This window comes from Myxocyprinus asiaticus, chromosome 3 (genome assembly GCF_019703515.2).
Source record: "Myxocyprinus asiaticus isolate MX2 ecotype Aquarium Trade chromosome 3, UBuf_Myxa_2, whole genome shotgun sequence".
Classification (NCBI taxonomy): domain Eukaryota; kingdom Metazoa; phylum Chordata; class Actinopteri; order Cypriniformes; family Catostomidae; genus Myxocyprinus; species Myxocyprinus asiaticus.
In genome coordinates, this window is record NC_059346.1 from 65551743 (window position 1) to 65571893 (window position 20151).

The following is a 20151-nucleotide window of genomic DNA, read 5'->3' on the forward strand; positions in this document are numbered from 1 at the left end:
GTACAACTCTACAGAGCCCCTTGGAGGCAGAGAGGGGATTTATTTTCTGAAATAGTTAATTTTGCTATGGTAATTCCATGATTACATTGTGGTACATGTAACATGGATTTTAAAACCATGGTTCTTACCACAAAAATGGTTACATGGTAACTGCAGTTTTACTATAGTGAATCTAGTGTTGTCAAAAGTACCGGTACATCGGTACCAAGTCGGTACTAAAATAAAAAAGATGTAAGGATACCAGTGATTCTACTGTACCGGTAGTACCGAGCACCAGTACCTTGCACACTATCTTACTGACACACGACTGCTTTCAAATGCTCATGCTTATTTGAGCGTGTGCTCTGTTACTCCTTTTACACTGAATAGCACAACTAATCAAATTAAAATCGTGATATGTCCTAGTGTGATTATTAAACTGTGAAATGCTGCAATCTTATTCTGTATGAACTGCATGAGCTTTATATGAATCTGTGAAGCAGACCGCTCATACACTGGAAACTCCACAGGCTATGAGAATCATTTGCATTGTATGAGATATGACAGAGCAGAGCACTAATCCACTCTGAAGTGTTATTTTTATATAATTTATATATACACTGGGCCATGTAGCAAACTGTTTATCTGGAGAAGTTAAACTTCCATCAAAAATACACGTCCAAATAAAAGCACGATTCATAATAAAAGCTAAATGCCTGAAATTGCAACAGAAATATATTATAACTATAGTAAAATGTAATCCTCACTATAGAAAGAATAATTATTATTATAATAATAAATAATGATTACTGAATAACTTTTGTAATAATAATAAAAAGTTAAGCAATATATCACAAGCAAGAGTGCTTTTATACTGAATAAAAGTTTGTTAAAAAATGCAATGGTATGTTGATAAGTTTTTAAAAGTTTAATGAAATTTTTTTGATTAGACACCATTTTGATCATTAAATTGTATTAAACTTTAAAACATGGAATTCTGGAAAAATAATTACAAAAAAAAAGGAAAAAAGGAATTTGGGGAAAAAATAAAACAGATTTCAGTAGGGCCCAGCTTAAAAACAAACAAGTGTTAGAAACACTCGAAGGAAACATGCATGTCTTTTCATTTATTATTCACATTGAAATGTAACGTTAAATAGGCTAAAGGAGTGTTTTCAATAGCTGTCACGTTATCATATTAGCAACGTTTTTTCTGTGGTATTGAAATTGGTATCGAGAACAGTGACATTTGACTGGTATCGGTACCGACTACTGAAGTTTTGGTACCATGACAACACTAAGTGAAACAATGGTTAATTGTAATTTTGGTGGAAGCCATAGTTTTAAAAACAATACTATGCAGTAGTAAAACAGTAGTAACCATGTCTTTATTTTTAATTTTTTGGCAGAATGACTGATTTTTATTACCATAGTTTTGGTTTTCCTGTATTATTACTATTGTTTTAACACAAATACCATAGTTCAATTATGGTTACTGTAGTAAAACAATGGTTAATTATGGTAAAGGATAGATAAAGGTATTGCGAGGGAACCCAAAATAATTGCTAGGGGATGCAAAACTATTGCGAGGGAACGCAAAACGTATCATGATGGAACGCAAAATGATTTCAGAAAATAAATGACCTGCCTGTCCTCTTAGGGGCTCCGTACAACTCACACACATGCACTAACTACAAAATGCCAAAAGTACCATAGTATAACCATCATTTTTGTATATGGTACCATCATAATGCCATTGTTTTTGGACATGTAACATGGTTTTATTGGAGTACCATTGTATACTGTATATTAAACTATGATGATATTACCTCCTGGTACCAGAACTGGTATCACCACCATACCTTTTTTAAATAATAAGGTTTAAATCAATTTAAATCTGTCATAAACTGATAAAGTTAGGTTCTGTAAATGTTGTTCAAGTTCTCAGTTTGAGGTGTAACGGTCATTATTTAATTCTTTGCCTGCAGTCTCTGCATGGAGACATCAGCATGCTGAAGACCAGTCTGCTGGAGGGTTTTGCTGGAGAAGAAGAAGCCAGAGCACAGAATGAGCTCAACAGAGATAAAGATTACCTTCAACTGCTCTACAAGAAACCGCTGGACCCTCGCAGAGAGGAACAACTTAAGGTTCAGTCACATCACACTCATTAACTGCACTAAAGACTGGAAACACACTCTGAACAACACTGTAAACTGCAATATTCCAGGTTGTTTACAAATTACATACAGACCCTTTACAAAGAGGTGGCACTACTTTTCTAGGTAGATGAAATTATGTGTTACTGAAGTCATTTAGTAGGAGTTAGCCCGATGTAAGCATATGCTATATACGTACACTGGTGAGCCAAAACATTATGACCACCTGCCTAATATGCTGTTGGCCGTCCGCGTGCCGGCAAAACAGTGCCGACCTGCCGAGGCATGGACTCTACAAGACCCCTGAAGGTGTCCTGTGGTATCTGGCACCAAGACATTAGAAGCAGATCCTTCAAGTCCTGTAAGTTGCGAGTCGGAGCCGCCATGGACCAGACTTGTTGGTCCAGCACATCCCACAGATGCTCAATCGGATTGAGATCTTGGGAATTGGAAGCCAGGGCAACACCTTTAACTCTTCATCATGTTCCTTAAACCATTCCCCAACAATGTGTGCAGTGTGGCAGGGCCCTTTATCCTGCTGAAAGAGGCCACTGCCATCAGGGAATTCCATTGACATGAAGGGGTGTACCTGGTCTGCAACGATGTTTAGGTATAGTTGTCACGTGTAAAATTGACATCCACATGAATGGCCGGACCCAGGGTTTCCCAGCAGAACATTGCTCAGAGCATCACACTTCCTCCACCGTCTTGTCATCTTCCCACAGTGCATCCTGGTGCCATCACTTCCCCAGGTTAACGGCACACACGTAAACAGCAGTCCACGTGATGTAAAAGAAAATGGGACTCATCAGACCAGGCGACCTTCTTCCACTGCTCCAAGGTCCAGTTACGACGCTCGCGTACCCATTGTAGGTCCTTTCGATGGTGGACAGGAGTCATTATGGGCACTCTGACCGGTCTGTGGCTATGCAGCCCCATATGCAGCAGGGTGTCTTGGACTGTGTGATGTGACACATTCCTCCCGTAACCATCATTAAAATTTTCTGTGACTTGTGCCACAGTAGAACTTCTGTCGGTTCAGACCAGATGGGATAGCCTTCGTTGCCCTCACGTATTGATGAGCCTTGTGTGCCCAACACCCTGTCGCCGGTTTGTGGTTTGTCCCTCCTCGTACGACTGTCTGTAGGTACTCACCACTGCTGACCGGGAGCACCCCACAAGCCTCGCCGTTTCAGAGATGCTCTGACTCAGTTGTCTGGACATAACAATTTCGCCCTTGTCAAAAGTCGCTCAGGTCTTTACTCCTGCCCATTTCTCCTGCATTCAACACGTTGACTACGAGAACTGATTGTTCGCTAACCATCTAATGACATCAATGTTATTCGCTTCACCTGTGAGTGGTCATAATGTTTTGGCTCATTGGTGTATATGTATATATAAAATGTGTTTAAAAAACATTCTTAGTCTTTCCTTACAGTGACATGCAGCCCAGAAACAGAGGCTACAAAAGTCCAGATGTAATTAAATCCCAGATGCAGTTTATCGTGCTACCAAAATCCCAATTTTAACCAAAAAAGAGACTTTTTAATTATAAACAAGCCCGAAATACACCGGAGACTCTTACAAACAAAATTTACACTCTTACAATCATTTACAGTGTTTTATAATATAAATAGTTCATAGTGAACTTTTTTTTTATATAACAAAATGAGCAGTAATTCCTCAACAATAGAGATTTCAGTAATTAGACTGATTTTAAGTCTAAGGAATTTAAAGTACATGTCACAGAACCGGTTCTTTGTTCAAATGGTACAACTGATAAATGAGGGAGTCGGTTGTGAATGGTTGTGACTCTAACCTGAGCTGCTGAGTTCAAACCAGTTTTGTGAATCTTTTTAGCTGATTCATTAAAAAGACCCTGTTCAAAAGAGTAATTTGCCTGCAAATCGGACATCATGGCTCGTGGGCATGGAACTCATCTCAACAGAAAGGGTAATGATTATGTGTCACAATTACACTTTAAAACCATAATAGTTAAACATTTTAAAGGTTTATTCACAATGCTGCTCACTAGCCTCATAGACTTTAGTTTATGCACACATTTATTAGGCTTGGGATCTTCACGCATTGATAATCGGAAGATTTTCCCAATGATTATCTAATATATATATATATATATATATATATATATCAGGATTTTTTCAGATATAAATGGGGCTGCTTGTTGTTGCACAATAGTCTTTGTCTCTTCAGACTTATCAACACAACTTTGGTAAAATGTGAGCGACAGGGTTAATTAAAGGGTGTCGCACACCGGACGCGTCTGGCGGACCACATGGCACGTTCTAAAATTCTTAGCTTTAATATTATGAAGTGCCAAGGAGCACAAGTTGCATAGTTTTCCATTAAATCCGACCCAAATCATTATCAAAGGACAAAGATTATTTACTCTAATATAATTGTATGATATATTGTGTTTAAGTATCTTTCATAGAGCCTACACAATGTATTTACTGTAACAAATGTGCCTTTTTGTGGTTTGACAGCTTGAATGAAAGACCTATTCAGTGCTACATACAGAGAAATTGCATAATAAACATTGCGCAGTTACATTTCACTAGTTCCGCAGTTAGTTGCGCAGTTAGTTTCACTAACCTGCAAACTCATCAATGTCACTTTGTTCATTCTTGAAGTAGTACAAAAACCTTCGTAACTTTGGACTGCCATCAGCTGCACCGCTCCAGCTCATCCTGTGTGTGTGTGTGTGTGTGTGATCGTGACCGCTACCGACTTCAGTGAATGGTATATCGCCCTCTTGTGGTCTCCCAACGCTATAACGGCAGTCTGTTAAACAGAGGCCAACTGAGTGAATTGGAAAGCATGCCAATCGGGCTTCTAATTTAAATGTCGGCTAATTTTAATATATCGATGGCACAAAAATATATTGATAAAATAACGTGCTGATCAATAATCGATATATCGATATTTTAGGACATCCCTAAAATGTATCATTCCAGACGAGTCAAATTTATTGTTTTTAGTAACTGACTGCATGTCACTGATGTGGTAAATAACGTTACTAGAATCTGAAAGTGTGTTTTCATAAACAGGAGATCCGGCGGTTGTACCAGTATGTTAAGTTTGCCATGGAGGACGTGAACGATGTTTTAGATCTTGAGTGGGAGAAACATCTGGAGAAGAAGAAGAAGAAGCAGAGGTGAACGCCTGGGATTCTGTCTAACTTCAGTTCTGACTCACACTCACTTTGTGATCTGAATGTGACTGTTGGTCTGTGTTTTAGCAGGCATATGATTGTCCCTGAGAGAGAAGCGCTGTTCACCGCACTCGCTAATAATCTGGACATCATTAACCAGCAGAAACAGCGTTTAGATCAGCTGACCAGCAACCTGCACAAACTTCGACTGTACAGACGCACATCAGTGTGGAGTTACCCCAGCCAGACCCCTTCAACACCCTCAGAACAAAGGTGAGACAGTCTTACTTGAGCTGTCATTGTATGTAGATACACACAGGATCGGCCTGTCTTTCATGTAGTTTTGGTTTTTGTGCTGATGCCACCCGCATAATGATGTGCCATGAAATTGTCTGGTAAGCATTGGCTGCTCTTTGAAATGAAAGCAGAAAACGGGCTCAAGGTTGTGACAAAAATGCTTGATGAGGCACTGGGGGCAATTCTGTAGCTTTATGCTGCACTCGAGTCATGTGAATCTCAAACAAGAGACAGTGAATGTCTTTCAAAGATTTGTTTGTCATGAACATCACAAACATTGTCAAATCCAGTGACTAGTTCTTCCTCAAAAGTGTGAACAACTTATAAGCACGACTTTGTTTCTGGGTTGACAGATATAAATCTGTGCACACTTACTCCTGGAAATTACATTGATTCAGAATAGAGTTTACTGGGTTATTCTGTGTCAAATGAACCAAAATTTAAGAAACGTACGCTCTAGAATGCACCAACACTTTTAGGGCAGACAAAGAATAAGAACATCAGTACAAATACAGTAGCGTTTCAGATTTTTTTGGTGTTTGGACCCCTAATTATGCATTACAGAGCTTTGCAGAAGTATGTTTCTGAAATCCAAAATCTAGAAAGTGGTAGTGCACTAACTGAAAGGCCACATGTGTCACTAAAGGCCCTGGTATACTATAAGTGAGACTGAAGAACGCATGGTTGTGATGTCATTTTGAACAAAATCTGACCAAAATGAAGGTGTTTTTGAATTCGTTTTGGTTGTTTGTGTCATCTTGCTAACATGAAATTTCAGGAAGACTTTGTACCAGCTGCTAAATACCTTATTGCCATTGGTCCCTGTCATCGGTGGGTGTGTCCTGGAGCTCCACCCACTTTGAGGCCGACATTTGCTCAAGATCAGTCAAAGTGAACACACAGGTGTGAAGAGTTGCTGAGCTGGTCAAAATCAACTACGTTTATACTATCATTTGCTTAGAGACATTTTTCAAGAGCATCCCGTCTGATTTATATCTTATTTTTTTTATTAGTCTACAAAAGGAATTCAATCTACTCATATACTCTTAAATGCCATTCACTCTATTTTTTTTATATGCTGCTTCACTCATGTGCCATCTGTTGCCGAAAGCCATTCACACATCTGCCCATAGTGAGATATGCCTCTAATCATCATTCTTATGTCTATTCTGACCATTTACATTCTTTTATACACTCATCTTTGCAGTAGTATCAGTATCATCATAAATCACAATAACAGAATGTAATCGCTGCATATTATAGCCGCCTATAGAATGTTAGCGCATTATCACCATCAGGGCTCAATGCTAAGAATTTTTTCTACTGGCCCGATTGGGCCAGTGCTTCAGATTTTTACTGGCCCTGCCAAAATTTTCACTGGCCCCAACACAAAAATGACAAATAGCTGTTTTTACCATCATGGCTTTAAAAAATATGTCCGAAGATAAATATATTTTACATATCTTATATTTTTAATACAATGTCCCCCAGGGGCCTGGGTAGCTCAGTGAGTAAAGACAGCGAGTTCGAATACAGGGCGTGCTGAGTGACTCCAGCCAGGTCTCCTAAGCAACCAAATTGGCCCGGTTGCTAGGGAGGGTAGAGTCACATGGGGTAACCTCCTCGTGGTCACTATAATGTGGTTCTCGCTCTCGGTGGGGCACATGGTGAGTTGTGCGTGGATGCCACGGAGAATAGCGTGGGGCTTCACACGTGCTATGTCTCCACAGTAACGCGCTCAACAAGCCACGTGATAAGATGCGCAGATTGATGGTCTCGGACAAGGAGGCAACTGAGATTCGTCCTCCGCCACCCGGATTGAGGCGAGTTACTACACCACCACGAGGACTTAGAACGCACTGGGAATTGGGCATTTCCAAATTGGGGAGAAAAAAAATACAAAATACAATGTCCCCCAAAATGTAATCACATTTATAATTTGCAAGATATGATTTATGCCTTATGTAATCCCATATATGCACTTTACAGATATAAATTCATAAATGCATCATATTAACCTCAGCCGTCCTGCCATTTACACATGTGTTTTTAAGCCAAGAGTTCTGTGGAGGAGATAATGGGTTTTCGGTCACTCGTTTAGTCATGCTGTCATGCAACTTTAAGAGTTAAAGATCTGATTATTGGCTGAGAGAACAGACTTGCCACTAAATCGGTTGTGATGTGTAATAAACAGTAGGTAGATATTAGGCCTAATCTGTGAATTAACAATGTGTATATAACATGAAATCAGACAGCCCAAACAAGACCAACACTGACTGATGTACAAAGAACAAAAATACCTGCATGGTCCAGAAATGAGACATGTAACAGGTGTTTTATGAGGATGATATGAAGTAGACGGTTTCAAATATTCATCTTTACCCTGCAGCTGAACAGCTCTGATAATAATAGCCTAATAGCCATAGTGATCTTGCTGCTTTTCATATCAAACGGCATTATGTCGAATTAATGTTTACATTTTGAAACATTACCTAATTAAATGTATACTTACATTTTGGATATTGAGCAGCTTGTGATTTCCAGACACGTGTATAACTGGGGTTTAACAAAGTTTATTACGTCTCATTCGGTGCTTCATCTCTAAAGGCGAATTAATGAGAGAAAATGTGTTTGTTTTTTTACAGTGGGAATAAAACTAGTGCTCTGTCCCTTTATGAGAGCACATGCATGTGAAACAATCTACACTGCACGGAGAGAGATGATGATGAGACATATGCACAGAGAGATATGGATATTCAGTCCTATAGAAAGAAACTGTTGATTTCTTGTGTTCCAATGTGTGGTTTACTAATTTTCACCGACATGTAAAAATGAAAAATGTGGGGATTTTGCGCACTGTGAACACGGAATGTGCGGGGATACTTAAAGTGTTGCACAAGACGTTAAATCGTTAAGTGGTTTTTTTTCCTGCTATTTTCTACACATTGGTAATAGCTGCTGCTAAGATACTTGGAAAAGAACGAGGACAGTGCTAGGAGAGTGCGCTCGGTGTCTGCACAATCTTGTGCGTGCACACGACTGTGCATTGGTGCGTCCAGTATATTATTCATTTGCGCGTCTTTGCAAGATAAATATACTTGGGCTCGCTCCTCGGTTAGAAGACTTTTGTGCTCTCTCGCTTGTTGTTTGCATGCACTAATGTTATAAATGCGGCACTGGCCCGATCGGGCAAGTGACAGTTCTAGCAACTGGCCCGAATCTTTCTCACGTTGGCCCCGGGCCATCGAGCAGTCCTTATTGTCGAGCCCTGACCATGAATTCAGAATGTGAACAAAACGTATTATGCATTATCAACATCGAGATGTTAAAACAAATTTTACTGACCTCATGTGAATTCTACTCATAGAATGAGGCATAAAGTCATTGATAACACATTATAATGTCACATTAGTAGATGTTTTACATGTAAGCTTGTGCATCCTCCTATTTAAATGCTTCTCTAAACGCCTCTCACAGCAGCGTGGCTGGTGTCTGAATGTTCGCAAACAGTATGTCTTTGCTCAGCTGTTGTGAACTTCTTTTTGGCTCTGTGTGAATAATGAAAAAGAACTTGGCTGCGAGTTTACCAGGGCCTTTATTTTTAATAATAGTGTATTTTTGGACATTTTTAGTTTCAGTTTATTTATTTTTTTGTACTTCAGACCTTTTTGTTGGACAAGAAAAATCAGCTTCATATCATGTGACCCAAATTGGGTTTTCGGCTATTGAAAATGGGTCAAATTTAACCATTAAGGGATGGAGCCACATCGACAGCCCCATATCTCTGGGATTTAACCATATAGGGCCTTTAAAAATGAAGATACAAAGAAGAAAAGTTTGTTCTGAACCAGAATCTAAAAGGATATTAATATATATTTAATACTTCTGGAGTTATAGGCACTCCAACTTTGGAAAAACAACAACAAAAAAAGTGTTTTTACCATTTTTGTACTCGCACCATTGGCATATAATGCAGCAAGAGGTGCTGAAGTCAATTGATTTTAGTAATAGACATATATATCTCTGTACAAATAAAATAATGACACTGACACCTTTCTAAGGTTATTTTTTTTACCTGTAGTTTTGCTCCAAAATATGAGGTGAAAATTTTCATTCTGACCTTTCTCTACACAATAATGGATTACTCTATAAATGTTGATCCATGGCATTGTTTTGGCTTATATAATCATTCATATTTATTTTTCACTAAAATTGAATAATTCTTGTGCTGTTTTGTAGTCTGGACAGTGAGCTGGAGAGTTTGAAAGATGCTCTTCTGAAGGCCAGTCTGGATACGGCACCCAAAGCTCCTGCCAAATCTCCATGTGAGATTATTTAAACTCTTTCAATCAGTAATATCTACTGAGACTAATCCTGTACAACTGAAACTCTTTTGTGACTCTGATCTTGTGTGTCGTCCTCTGATGTCATTGTCTGTGTGCAGCTAAGATGACTCCAGCCAAACAGTCTCAACTGAGGAACTTCCTGTCGAAGAGACAGACTCCACCGGTGCGATCAACAGCTCCTGGTACAGAATCTCAGTCTGTGTTTATCAATGTACAGTAAAGGCTTCCGTGTGTGATCACACATCATTAACCCCCGTCTCTCTCTCTCTGTCAGTGAATCTGTCTCGCTCAGCGTTCCTGTCCCCTCAGTTCTGTGAAGATCTGGATGAGGTGAGCTCCAGCTCATCTCTCTCTCAGCCTTTGGAGCCTGACGACACACTGGCGCTGGCCGAGAAAGAGGAAGAGCCAGGACCCGTCCCAGTGCTGTCTGTCTCGCGACATCCCACGGTGGTCCGCACGCCCTCCATACAGCCGGGATTTAGTATGCAGTCCACTCCATTTAGCAGAATCCAGGCCGGCCCCTTACCAGTCATCAGCCCTGGTGAGAGAGACACGTTCAATTTAAATTTAACTTTCAATTAAACTTTGGATTTTCAACAAGTTTTTATCAAACGGCATAATTTAATCGAATAATTGCGCTCCCTTTCTCTGTTGCAAATATTTTGATTGACACGGATGTGCACGCTAGACTTGCCACGATATCATAATTTTCACACTGGTGCGGTGTTCACGTTCAAAACAACTAACACTGGTATTACTGCTGGTTGGACGCTAAGTCGTACTATGGGGTAATTTTCGTTAAGCAATAGCCTATACAATAACGCAAGGCAGCTTGATTTCAAACTTTGAACTTTATTTTTAGAACTAAAAATTCAAATGAAACTGAAAACAATGAAGTGCAATTAAAATGTGTGTTGTTCAACTTTGTGAAAGATGGCTTTTCAACAGTTGTGAAGGGCAACATCTCTTTGGCAACAAACCTACTTCATCTGTGCATCATGGGCGACCATTGGGTGTTTCGTTGTCCTGGCAAATACATCACTTATTGTGAGTTGTTGCGGGTTTAATGTTGATTTTATTACCTTTCATCCCTGGACCCAGTTTAGCTGCTTTGGAAGGATAATGACTTTGAATGTGTGTGAATAAATTTGTTTTGTTCCCTCCTATGGCTGGGCAATATGCAAGAAATATGTTCACGATATTTTTATTAATATATATATATATATATATATATATATATCACAATATCCAATTACATCGTCAACCCCACCAAAGGGATCAGTGAATATTCCTGCTTTAGTGATTTTGCATTGAAAATTAAATTAATTTATTTAAAAACAAAAAACTTAAACCAAATGGCACAGCCATTGACCAGGAAAATAAAAAAATGGCACTCCATTACATAATGGTTGCTGACCCCTGTCATTGACAATACTATTCTTGCAAAACATTTTCAGTAGACTGAAACAAAGAAAGTGTGAGAACCCTTTACAAATGCGTATTTCAGACTTGCGCATAGACGGCTTTTCTGTCATCTGTTCTTAAAAATATAGTTATAATGTGTCATTTGTAGGGCTGCCCCCAACAAAAGATTTTCCTAGTCGACTAGTAGTCATTAGTTTAAGCTATTAGTCGACTAGTTGTCGCACGCTTAGGAAATTAATTGAATAACTTAAGTATATATATATATATATATATATATTGGGGGGCATCAGAAAATGGTTTGAGTTCCAGGGCTGAGAAAGAAGTAACATTGCTAACACTGTTCTACATTACAGAGAAATACTAAACCATAATAATGATATTATTAATAATATATATTATTATTATTATTATTATTATTATCAAATTAATATTACAAATAATTTGCCCTGCAGCACACAGACACGTGCTTGAAGAAACACTTTATTATATTATTAAGAACAGATGGCAGAAAAGCCGTCTATGCGCATGTATGATACGCTGTTTGTTTGGAGGTGTGCAATCTCGTGGAACACGTGCATGTAAAATGTTCTCACGCTTTCTTTGTTTCTGTCTTCTGAATTTTTTTGGCAAAAACAGTATCGTCTATGAGTGCTGCAAATGACCTCAGACATCTCAGCTCAGGAGGTGTTTTGAGTTCAGTTCACTTTATTTTTTCCACAGAGCAGTTCATTGTGAATGCAACTCTGCAGCCTATACATCTGTGATTAAAACATAAAATTATAAAAAAACACATTCATCTCGAATCATGATGTATATTTCAGTGTTCAATTATTTCAATAATTGTTTTTATGTCTTCATTTGTGTAAGTAATTTTCTGCCTGCATGTTTAAACGGATACTTGCATGATGGTAAATGGAAAGGTGGTTACTTAGAAAATTATATATATATATAATTTTCTATCACTTTATTATTTTAATTGCGGTTTCGTTTGGAGTGCAATTTGAATTTAGAAATGTATTTGATTTAATTAAATCTTTTTTAAATGAATTAATTTTCAATGCAAAATCACTAAAGCAAGAATATTCACCGATCCCTCAGCCCAGGGGTTTCCGATATAATTGGATATTGTAATTATATACACTATATTGCCAACAGTATTCGCTCACCCATCCAAATAATTGAATTCAGGTGTTCCAATCACTTCCATGGCCACAGGTGTATAAAATGAAGCACCTAGGCATGCAGACTGCTTCTACAAACATTTGTGAAAGAATGGGCCACTCTCAGGAGCTCAGTGAATTCCAGCGTGGTACTGTGATAGGATGCCACCTGTGCAACAAGTCCAGTCGTGAAATTTCCTCGCTACTAAATATTCCACAGTCAACTGTCAGTGGTATTATAACAAAGTGGAAGCGATTGGGAATGACAGCAACTCAGCCACGAAGTGGTAGGCCATGTAAAATGACAGAGCGGGGTCAGCGGATGCTGAGGCGCATAGTGCGCAGAGGTCGCCAACTTTCTGCAGAGTCAATCGCTACAGACCTCCAAAGTTCATGTGGCCTTCAGATTAGCTCAAGAACAGTGTGTAGAGAGCTTCATGGAATGGGTTTCCATGGCTGAGCAGCTGCATCCAAGCCATACATCACCAAGTGCAATGCAAAGCGTCAGATGCAGTGGTGTAAAGTACGCCGCCACTGGACTCTAGAGCGGTGGAGACGCGTTCTCTGGAGTGATGAATCATGCTTCTCCATCTGGCAATCTGATGGACGAGTCTGGGTTTGGCGGTTGCCAGGAGAACGGTACTTGTCTGACTGCATTGTGCCAACTGTGAAGTTTGGTGGTGGGGGGATTATGGTGTGGGGTTGTTTTTCAGGAGCTGGGCTTGGCCCCTTAGTTCCAGTGAAAGGAACTCTGAATGCTTCAGCATACCAAGAGATTTTGGACAATTCCATGCTCCCAACTTTGTGGAAACAGTTTGGGGATGGCCCCTTCCTGTTCCAACATGACTGCGCACCAGTGCACAAAGCAAGGTCCATAAAGATATGGATGATCGAGTTTGGTGTGGAAGAACTTGACTGGCCTGCACAGAGTCCTGACCTCAACCCGATAGAGCACCTTTGGGATGAATTAGAGCGAAGACTGCGAGCCAGGCCTTCTCGTCCAACATCAGTGTCTGACCTCACAAATGCGCTTCTGGAAGAATGGTCAAAAATTCCCATAAACACATTCCTAAACCTTGTGGAAAGCCTTCCCAGAAGAGTTGATGCTGTTATAGCTGCAAAGGGTGGGCCGACGTCATATTAAACCCTATGGATTAAGAATGGGATGTCACTTAAGTTCATATGCGTCTAAAGGCAGATGAGCGAATACTTTTGGCAATATAGTGTATATATGCACACACACACACACACACACACACACACACACACACACACACACACTACCGGTCCAAAGTTTTGAAACACTCATTCTTTATTATAATTTTTTTCTTCACATTTTAGAATAATAGTAAAGTCATCAAAACTATGGAATAACATAAATGGAACTATGGGAATTATGTTGTGACTAAACAAAATCCAAAATAAATCAAAACTGTGTTATATTTTAGCATCTTCAAAGTAGTCACCCTTTGCCTAGAATTTGCAGACATGTACTCTTGACATTTTCTCAACCAACTTCTTGAGGTATCACCCTGGGATGATTTTAAACAGTATTGAAGGAGTTCCCATCTATGTTGGGCAGCTTTTGCTGGCTGCTTTTCTTTATTATTTGGTCCAAGTCATAAATTTCAAAAACTTTTTTTTATTTTTTTTTTTTATAAAATGTTAGTTTTATAATGAAATAAATTAATATGGTGGCACAATTATATTTTTGTCTACAAAACTTCCCCCTTCAAAAACTATACACTTCCAGAGTGAGGAAAAAGGCTGGAAAAATCACTCTGGACCCCACTCACCCTGCCCATTACCTTTTTGAACTGTTGCTGTCTGGCTGACGCTTCAGAGCTCTGAGCACCAGAACCATCAGGCACAGGAACAGTTTTTTCCCTCAGGCTATCCATCTGATGAACAGTTAAAACCTGCCCCATTGAGCAATAATTAATGTGCAATACACAGTTTAGTCTTTTTTATTTTTTATTTATCCAACACATCCAACCTCTTCTTTCCTCTGGGAAAAAAACAAACAAAAATATTTGCACTGTACATAACAGATAACAGATTTGTATTAGATTGCACTACGTTTGTGTGTATGTATGTACAGTTGCGCTCAAAAGTTTGCCCTTGGACAATTGGTAATATATGTACCATTTTTAAAGAAAACATGAGTGAGCAGGCAAAACACATTTCTTTTTTTTTCTTATGGGATTCATATTCAACTGTAGGTTATAACAGAATGGCACAATCATAAAACAAAACATGGCAACAAAGAAAAAAAAAATGAAATGACCCCTGTTCAAAAGTCTGCATACCCTTAGATCTTAATACTGTGTATTGCCCACTTTAGCATCAATGACAGCGTGCAATCTTTTGTAATAGTTGTCTATGAGGCCCCAAATTCTTGCAGGTGGGCATAGCTGCCCATTTGTCTTGGCAAAATGGCTCCAGGTCATGCAAAGTCTTTGATCGTCTTGCATGAACCGCACGTTTGAGATCTCCCCAGAGTGGCTCGATGATATTAAGGTCAGGAGACTGTGATGGCCACCCCAGAACCTTCACCTTTTTCTGCTGTAACCACTGGAGGGTCAACTTGGCCTTGTGCTTAGGGTCATTGTCCTGCTGGAAAGTCCAAGAGCGTCCCATGCGCTGCTTTCGTGCAGAAGAATGCAAATTGCCTGCCAGTATTTTCTGATAACATGCTGCATTCATCTTGCCATCAATTTTCACAAGATTCCCCGTGCCTTTAGAGCTCACACACCCCCAAAACATCAGTGAGCCACCACCATGCTTCGCAGTGGGGATGGTATTCTTTTCACTATAGGCCTTGTTGACCCCTCTCCAAACATAGTGCTTAGGGTTGTAACCATAAAGCTCTATTTTGGTCTCGTCACTCCAAATTACAGTGTGCCAGATGCTGTGAGGCGTGTCAAGGTGTTGTCGGGCATATTGTAACCGGGCTTTTTTGTGGCATTGGCGCAGTAAAGGCTTCTTTCTGGCAACTCGACCATGCAGCTTATTTTTGTTCAAATATCATCGTATTGTGCTCCTTGAAACAACCACACCGTCTTTTTCCAGAGCAGCCTGTATTTCTCCTGAGGTTACCTGTGGGTTTTTCTTTGTATCCCGAACAATTCTTCTGGCAGTTGTGGCTGAAATCTTTCTTGGTCTACCTGACCTTGGCTTGGTATCAAGAGATCCCCGAATTTTCCACTTTTTAATAAGTGATTGAACAGTACTGACTGGCATTTTCAAGGCTTTGGATATCTTTTTATGTCCTTTTCCATCTTTATAAAGTTCCATTACCTTGTTATGCAGGTCTTTTGACAGTTCTTTTCTGCTCCCCATGGCTCAGTATCTAGCCTGCTCAGTGCATCCACGTGAGAGTTAACAAACTCATTGACTATTTATACACAGACACTAATTGCAATTTAAAAAGCCACAGGTGTGGGAAATTAACCTTTATTTGCCATTTAAACCTGTGTGTGTCACCTTGTGTGTCTCTAACTAGGCCAAACATTCAAGGGTATGTAAACTTTTGATCAGGGCCATTTGGGTGATTTCTGTTATCATTATGATTTAAAAAGGAGCCAAACAACTATGTGATAATAAATGGCTTCATATGATCATTATCCTTAAATAAAAGACAGATTTTTTTGTATGATCAGTCATATTTTCAAAATCAATGCCAAAATTTCACAATATCTGCCAGGGTATGCAAACTTTTGAGCACAACTGTATGTGTGTGTCTGTGTGTGTATGTACGTATGTGTATAACTGTTTTTTAGTTTTTATTATTATCTATGTCTTGCTGCTGTTTTTGTATTGTTTATGTATGGTTGTACACTGGAAGCTCCTGTCACCAAGACAAATTCCTTGTATGTGTAAGCATACTTGGCAATAAAGCTCATTCTGATCCTGAAAACTAATTTCAAACATTTAAGCATACACCTTCAGATCAAGAGATTTTTAAGATCATGAGAAACATTTCAGTCAAGTGTTTTAAAACTTTTGACCGGTAGTGTGTGTGTGTCTATGTATATGTGTGTGTGTGTAAATATATACATATATATAAGTGTTGCAGGGAACAAAACAAATGTATTCACACACACGATGTATTTTCCCAGACAATGAAATACCTGACCAGTAGAGAATGCACAGATGAAGTAGGTTTGTTGCCAAAGAGATGTTGTCCTTCACAACAGTTGTAAAACCATCTTTCAGAAAGTTGAACAACACAGATTTTAATTGCACTTCATTTTTTTTTCATTTGAATTTTTTGTTAAAATAAATAAAAAATATAGTTCAAAGTTTGAAATCAAGGTGTCTTGCCTTAAAGAGCTCCGGCTCCGCATATTCCACAACGAGAGTGCCTCTGTATTGACTTATTTTGTATTTAGAGTGCATCTGGACTGTGATCGGTGTAATTCTTCCTCTCCTCAGTCAGTCGTGAACTGCAGTGCTGCTCTCACACATCATCATTAAGAGTTTAATGTGATCAAATGACGATGAGATCAAACGACTATTCCACAACGAACATTTTCGACATTGACAGTAACATCGACTAAATATTTCAGCCCTAATTCTCAAGCACAATAGACAGCACATGGGGGGTTATTTGTCATGAAAATAATGTCACAGTGTAAAAAATCTTGATGGTCCTGAAAATAGATATGAAAGTATAATTTCTTATTTGTTTAGGGGTGAAAAATGACCTGGACATGTTCTTGAGAGGTTTCGTGAGATTCACTTTTATTTGTTGTCTTTAAGGACTTATTACAATACTCTCTGGAGTGCAGGATTCTGATTGGTCAGTTTCTGTATTCTGTGATCATATATTTTTGCATAATGACTGCAACAATTTATGTCAGTTACACTGATAGTAATTGCATAATGTGTATTCTCAATGTTTTCCACATTTATCCAGCCAAGTTAAGGTGCTTTATAACTCAAATTGAGATATGGAAAGTAAAAATTAAGAATTCATTAAGAATGATAAACACATTCTGTATAATCCAAACTGTTCTGATTTATAAAAAGAAACACACTGCAGCAAAAAGTACAGTAATCGGGTCTGATCACCTGATGCCCAATAGTGCAGAATTGATTTATTTGCCGAAAGATCCATGCATTATTTTATTTTGGTCTTTTTAAGAGATTGACATAAAACAAGTCTTTTCCAGGTGAATGTTTGATGTGTGTTGAATGTGTTGCAGCTCCTAAGATAAACATGGACAGTGCCGACAGCACAGCACTGGCCACAAAAACTGTGAAACATGGAGCCCCACCCACAGAGAGGACCACGCCCACCACTATTCCTGCCCCTCAGGCTGCAGGAAGAGCTGCCCTCAGTAGGCACATGACCAGCCAGATACCAGGTATAAACAGAACTCAGTCATACAGTATATATTATACTGTGATTTCAGAGCATCTCTATATTGTGTGCACTCCTCAGGGTGATACTGCATTTTGGTTATCTGTTTTCAGTATACACTCACTGAGTGCATTATTAGGAACAGTACGGTCAGTATGCTGTTGTAAATCATCCGCCTCAAGGTTCGACATGTTGTGCATTCTGAGATGATATTCTTCTCAGCACAATTGTACAGAGCGGTTATCTGAGTTACCGTAGACTTTATCAGTTCGAACCAGTCTGGTCATTCTCTGTTGACCTCTCTCATCAACAAGACATTTCCATCCACAGAACTGCCACTCACTGGATGTTTTTTTTTGTATTTGACACCATTCTGAGTAAATTTTAGAGACTGTTGTGTGTGAAAATCCCAGGAGATCAGCAGTTATAGAAATACTCATACCAGCCCATCTGGACCAACAATCATGCCACGGTCCAAATCACTGAGATCAAATTTTTCCCCATTCTGATGATTGATGTGAACATTAACTGAAGCTCATGACCCGTATCTGCATGATTTTATACATTGCTGCCGCACAATTGGTTGATTAGAAGATCATGAATTATTGACTTGTACGCTTAAAGTGAAGGGTGGTTCACTCAAAAATGAAAATTCTTGTTGCAAACCTGTATGACTTTCTTCATTGTAACTCAAAAGGAGATGTTAGGCAGAATGTTTGTTTCAGTCATCATTTACTTTCATTGTATAGAAAAAAAAGTTGCATTGGTAACTTTAATAACATTCTGCTTAACATCTTTTGTGTTCCACGGAAGAGAGAAATTCATACAGTCTTGAGGATGAGTAATGATGACAGAAATGTCATTTTTTTGGGTGAACTATCCTTTTAACTAAAGTGTTTGTTAAAGGTATTTGCCAAGAACAATAATACAAATGTCTTGTTAGCTCATGACTGCATCACCTCTTGCTGAGAAACAAGAGACTGAAGAGAATGTAGGCTGTAGGGTATACTTCATCATTCCATCTGAATAAAACTAGAGGCAAGAATTGAGAAAAGTAGCCCCCCATGAGATTTAGCTGAGATTGTTGTGCGTAACAGTGCCCCCACTCCCCATATGAGCCATGTAGGGGGGGAAATGTTTAATTGCATAATACTGTTTACAGGTATTTACATTGATTTGTTGAACGTGCTGTAAACTGGTACTGTCTCTGTAAATGAGCACATGATTTTTGAGAGAGACTCGAATGGCTTTATCTCATCAGTGCTATTCATGATTAGAATTAAATGTTTCTATTTGTTGTTTTTGATCAACAACTGACTGTAAAGAACAGAAAGGATATTAAACGAGACATTATTCATTGACGGATGGATTGCGTGGATCTCATATTTAGACGCACATTACACAGAACGAGTAAAACCAAACTTTTACTCTCAACACGCAGTAAAAGGACCTCGCTGCTGAATAATCCACCACTGTACTACTCAATCTCTGCAGAGTGAAATCTCAAAATGTACCATATATTACAACAATGATTATATTCTAAATTACCTTTATTTTGCAGAGTCCTGCACGGGTCCTGTTTTGTAACCCGTACCCGCCCTGCACACGCAGTACTTAACAGAACACCCAAATTGAATTCCATACCCAACCCCGACCTGTTTAACAAAGACCGTGATCTGAACCGCACCTGCATTAAAATAAATCTACTACATTAGACAGACAAACATTATGTCACAATCAAACTAACATTAGGCACTCTGATTTGGAGCATTTAAAAAAATAGACACTTAGCCTAACGTTATTTGACATTTCAAAAAAATAGCCTTGGCTATTTGACCCGCAGTTCGGCCCGTGCCTATTGATTCCCGGCCCGCACCCGCACTGCAAATGATAGTGTAAATATTTTTCCACCTGTTACATCAGATATTAGCTGTTCACCCATCAGGTACCCACGGGTACCCACCATGTGCAGGACTCTGATTTAGTGGCCTTTTTCAGTACATTTTGATGTGTGATTGTGGTTAATCATGTTATTAATTCAATTTGAAAAAAATTATCAATTGACAGCCGTATCGTGTTGTGGATAGGACAAGGCACAGGTATCGCACGTTTATTATGCAGTTTTACTTTGATTAACTTGGTCATTGAATTTAAACCTCTGCAAGAGAAAACACACGTTTGTCTAATTGACTCAAAATATTATAGTCTCTGATATACAGCCTTTATGACAACTAGCCCCGGTCTT

The 20151-nt window shown here is 39.0% G+C and overlaps 1 protein-coding gene and 1 long non-coding RNA gene across 4 annotated transcripts in view; one reads left to right on the plus strand and one right to left on the minus strand.

Moving 5' to 3' along the window:
* The window catches only part of LOC127422635 (nuclear pore complex protein Nup214-like), a 78290-nt gene that overhangs the window by 12111 nt on the left and 46028 nt on the right, over positions 1-20151 (plus strand). For 2 of the 3 annotated variants that reach the window (XM_051666405.1, XM_051666388.1), the window contains exons 17-23: positions 1968-2126; positions 5207-5313; positions 5398-5583; positions 9847-9932; positions 10052-10135; positions 10228-10494; positions 17749-17910. In XM_051666405.1, the coding sequence (XP_051522365.1) occupies positions 1968-2126; positions 5207-5313; positions 5398-5583; positions 9847-9932; positions 10052-10135; positions 10228-10494; positions 17749-17910 (1051 nt within the window). The remainder of the gene's footprint in view (positions 1-1967; positions 2127-5206; positions 5314-5397; positions 5584-9846; positions 9933-10051; positions 10136-10227; positions 10495-17748; positions 17911-20151) is intronic. The other variant, XM_051666396.1, reaches the window with a different exon arrangement.
* On the minus strand, positions 13-9885 carry LOC127422952 (uncharacterized). The gene is made up of 3 exons (XR_007894252.1): positions 9683-9885; positions 4752-5287; positions 13-2019 (listed from the first exon to the last, which is right to left on the minus strand). It is a non-coding gene; the product is annotated as an uncharacterized LOC127422952 (long non-coding RNA).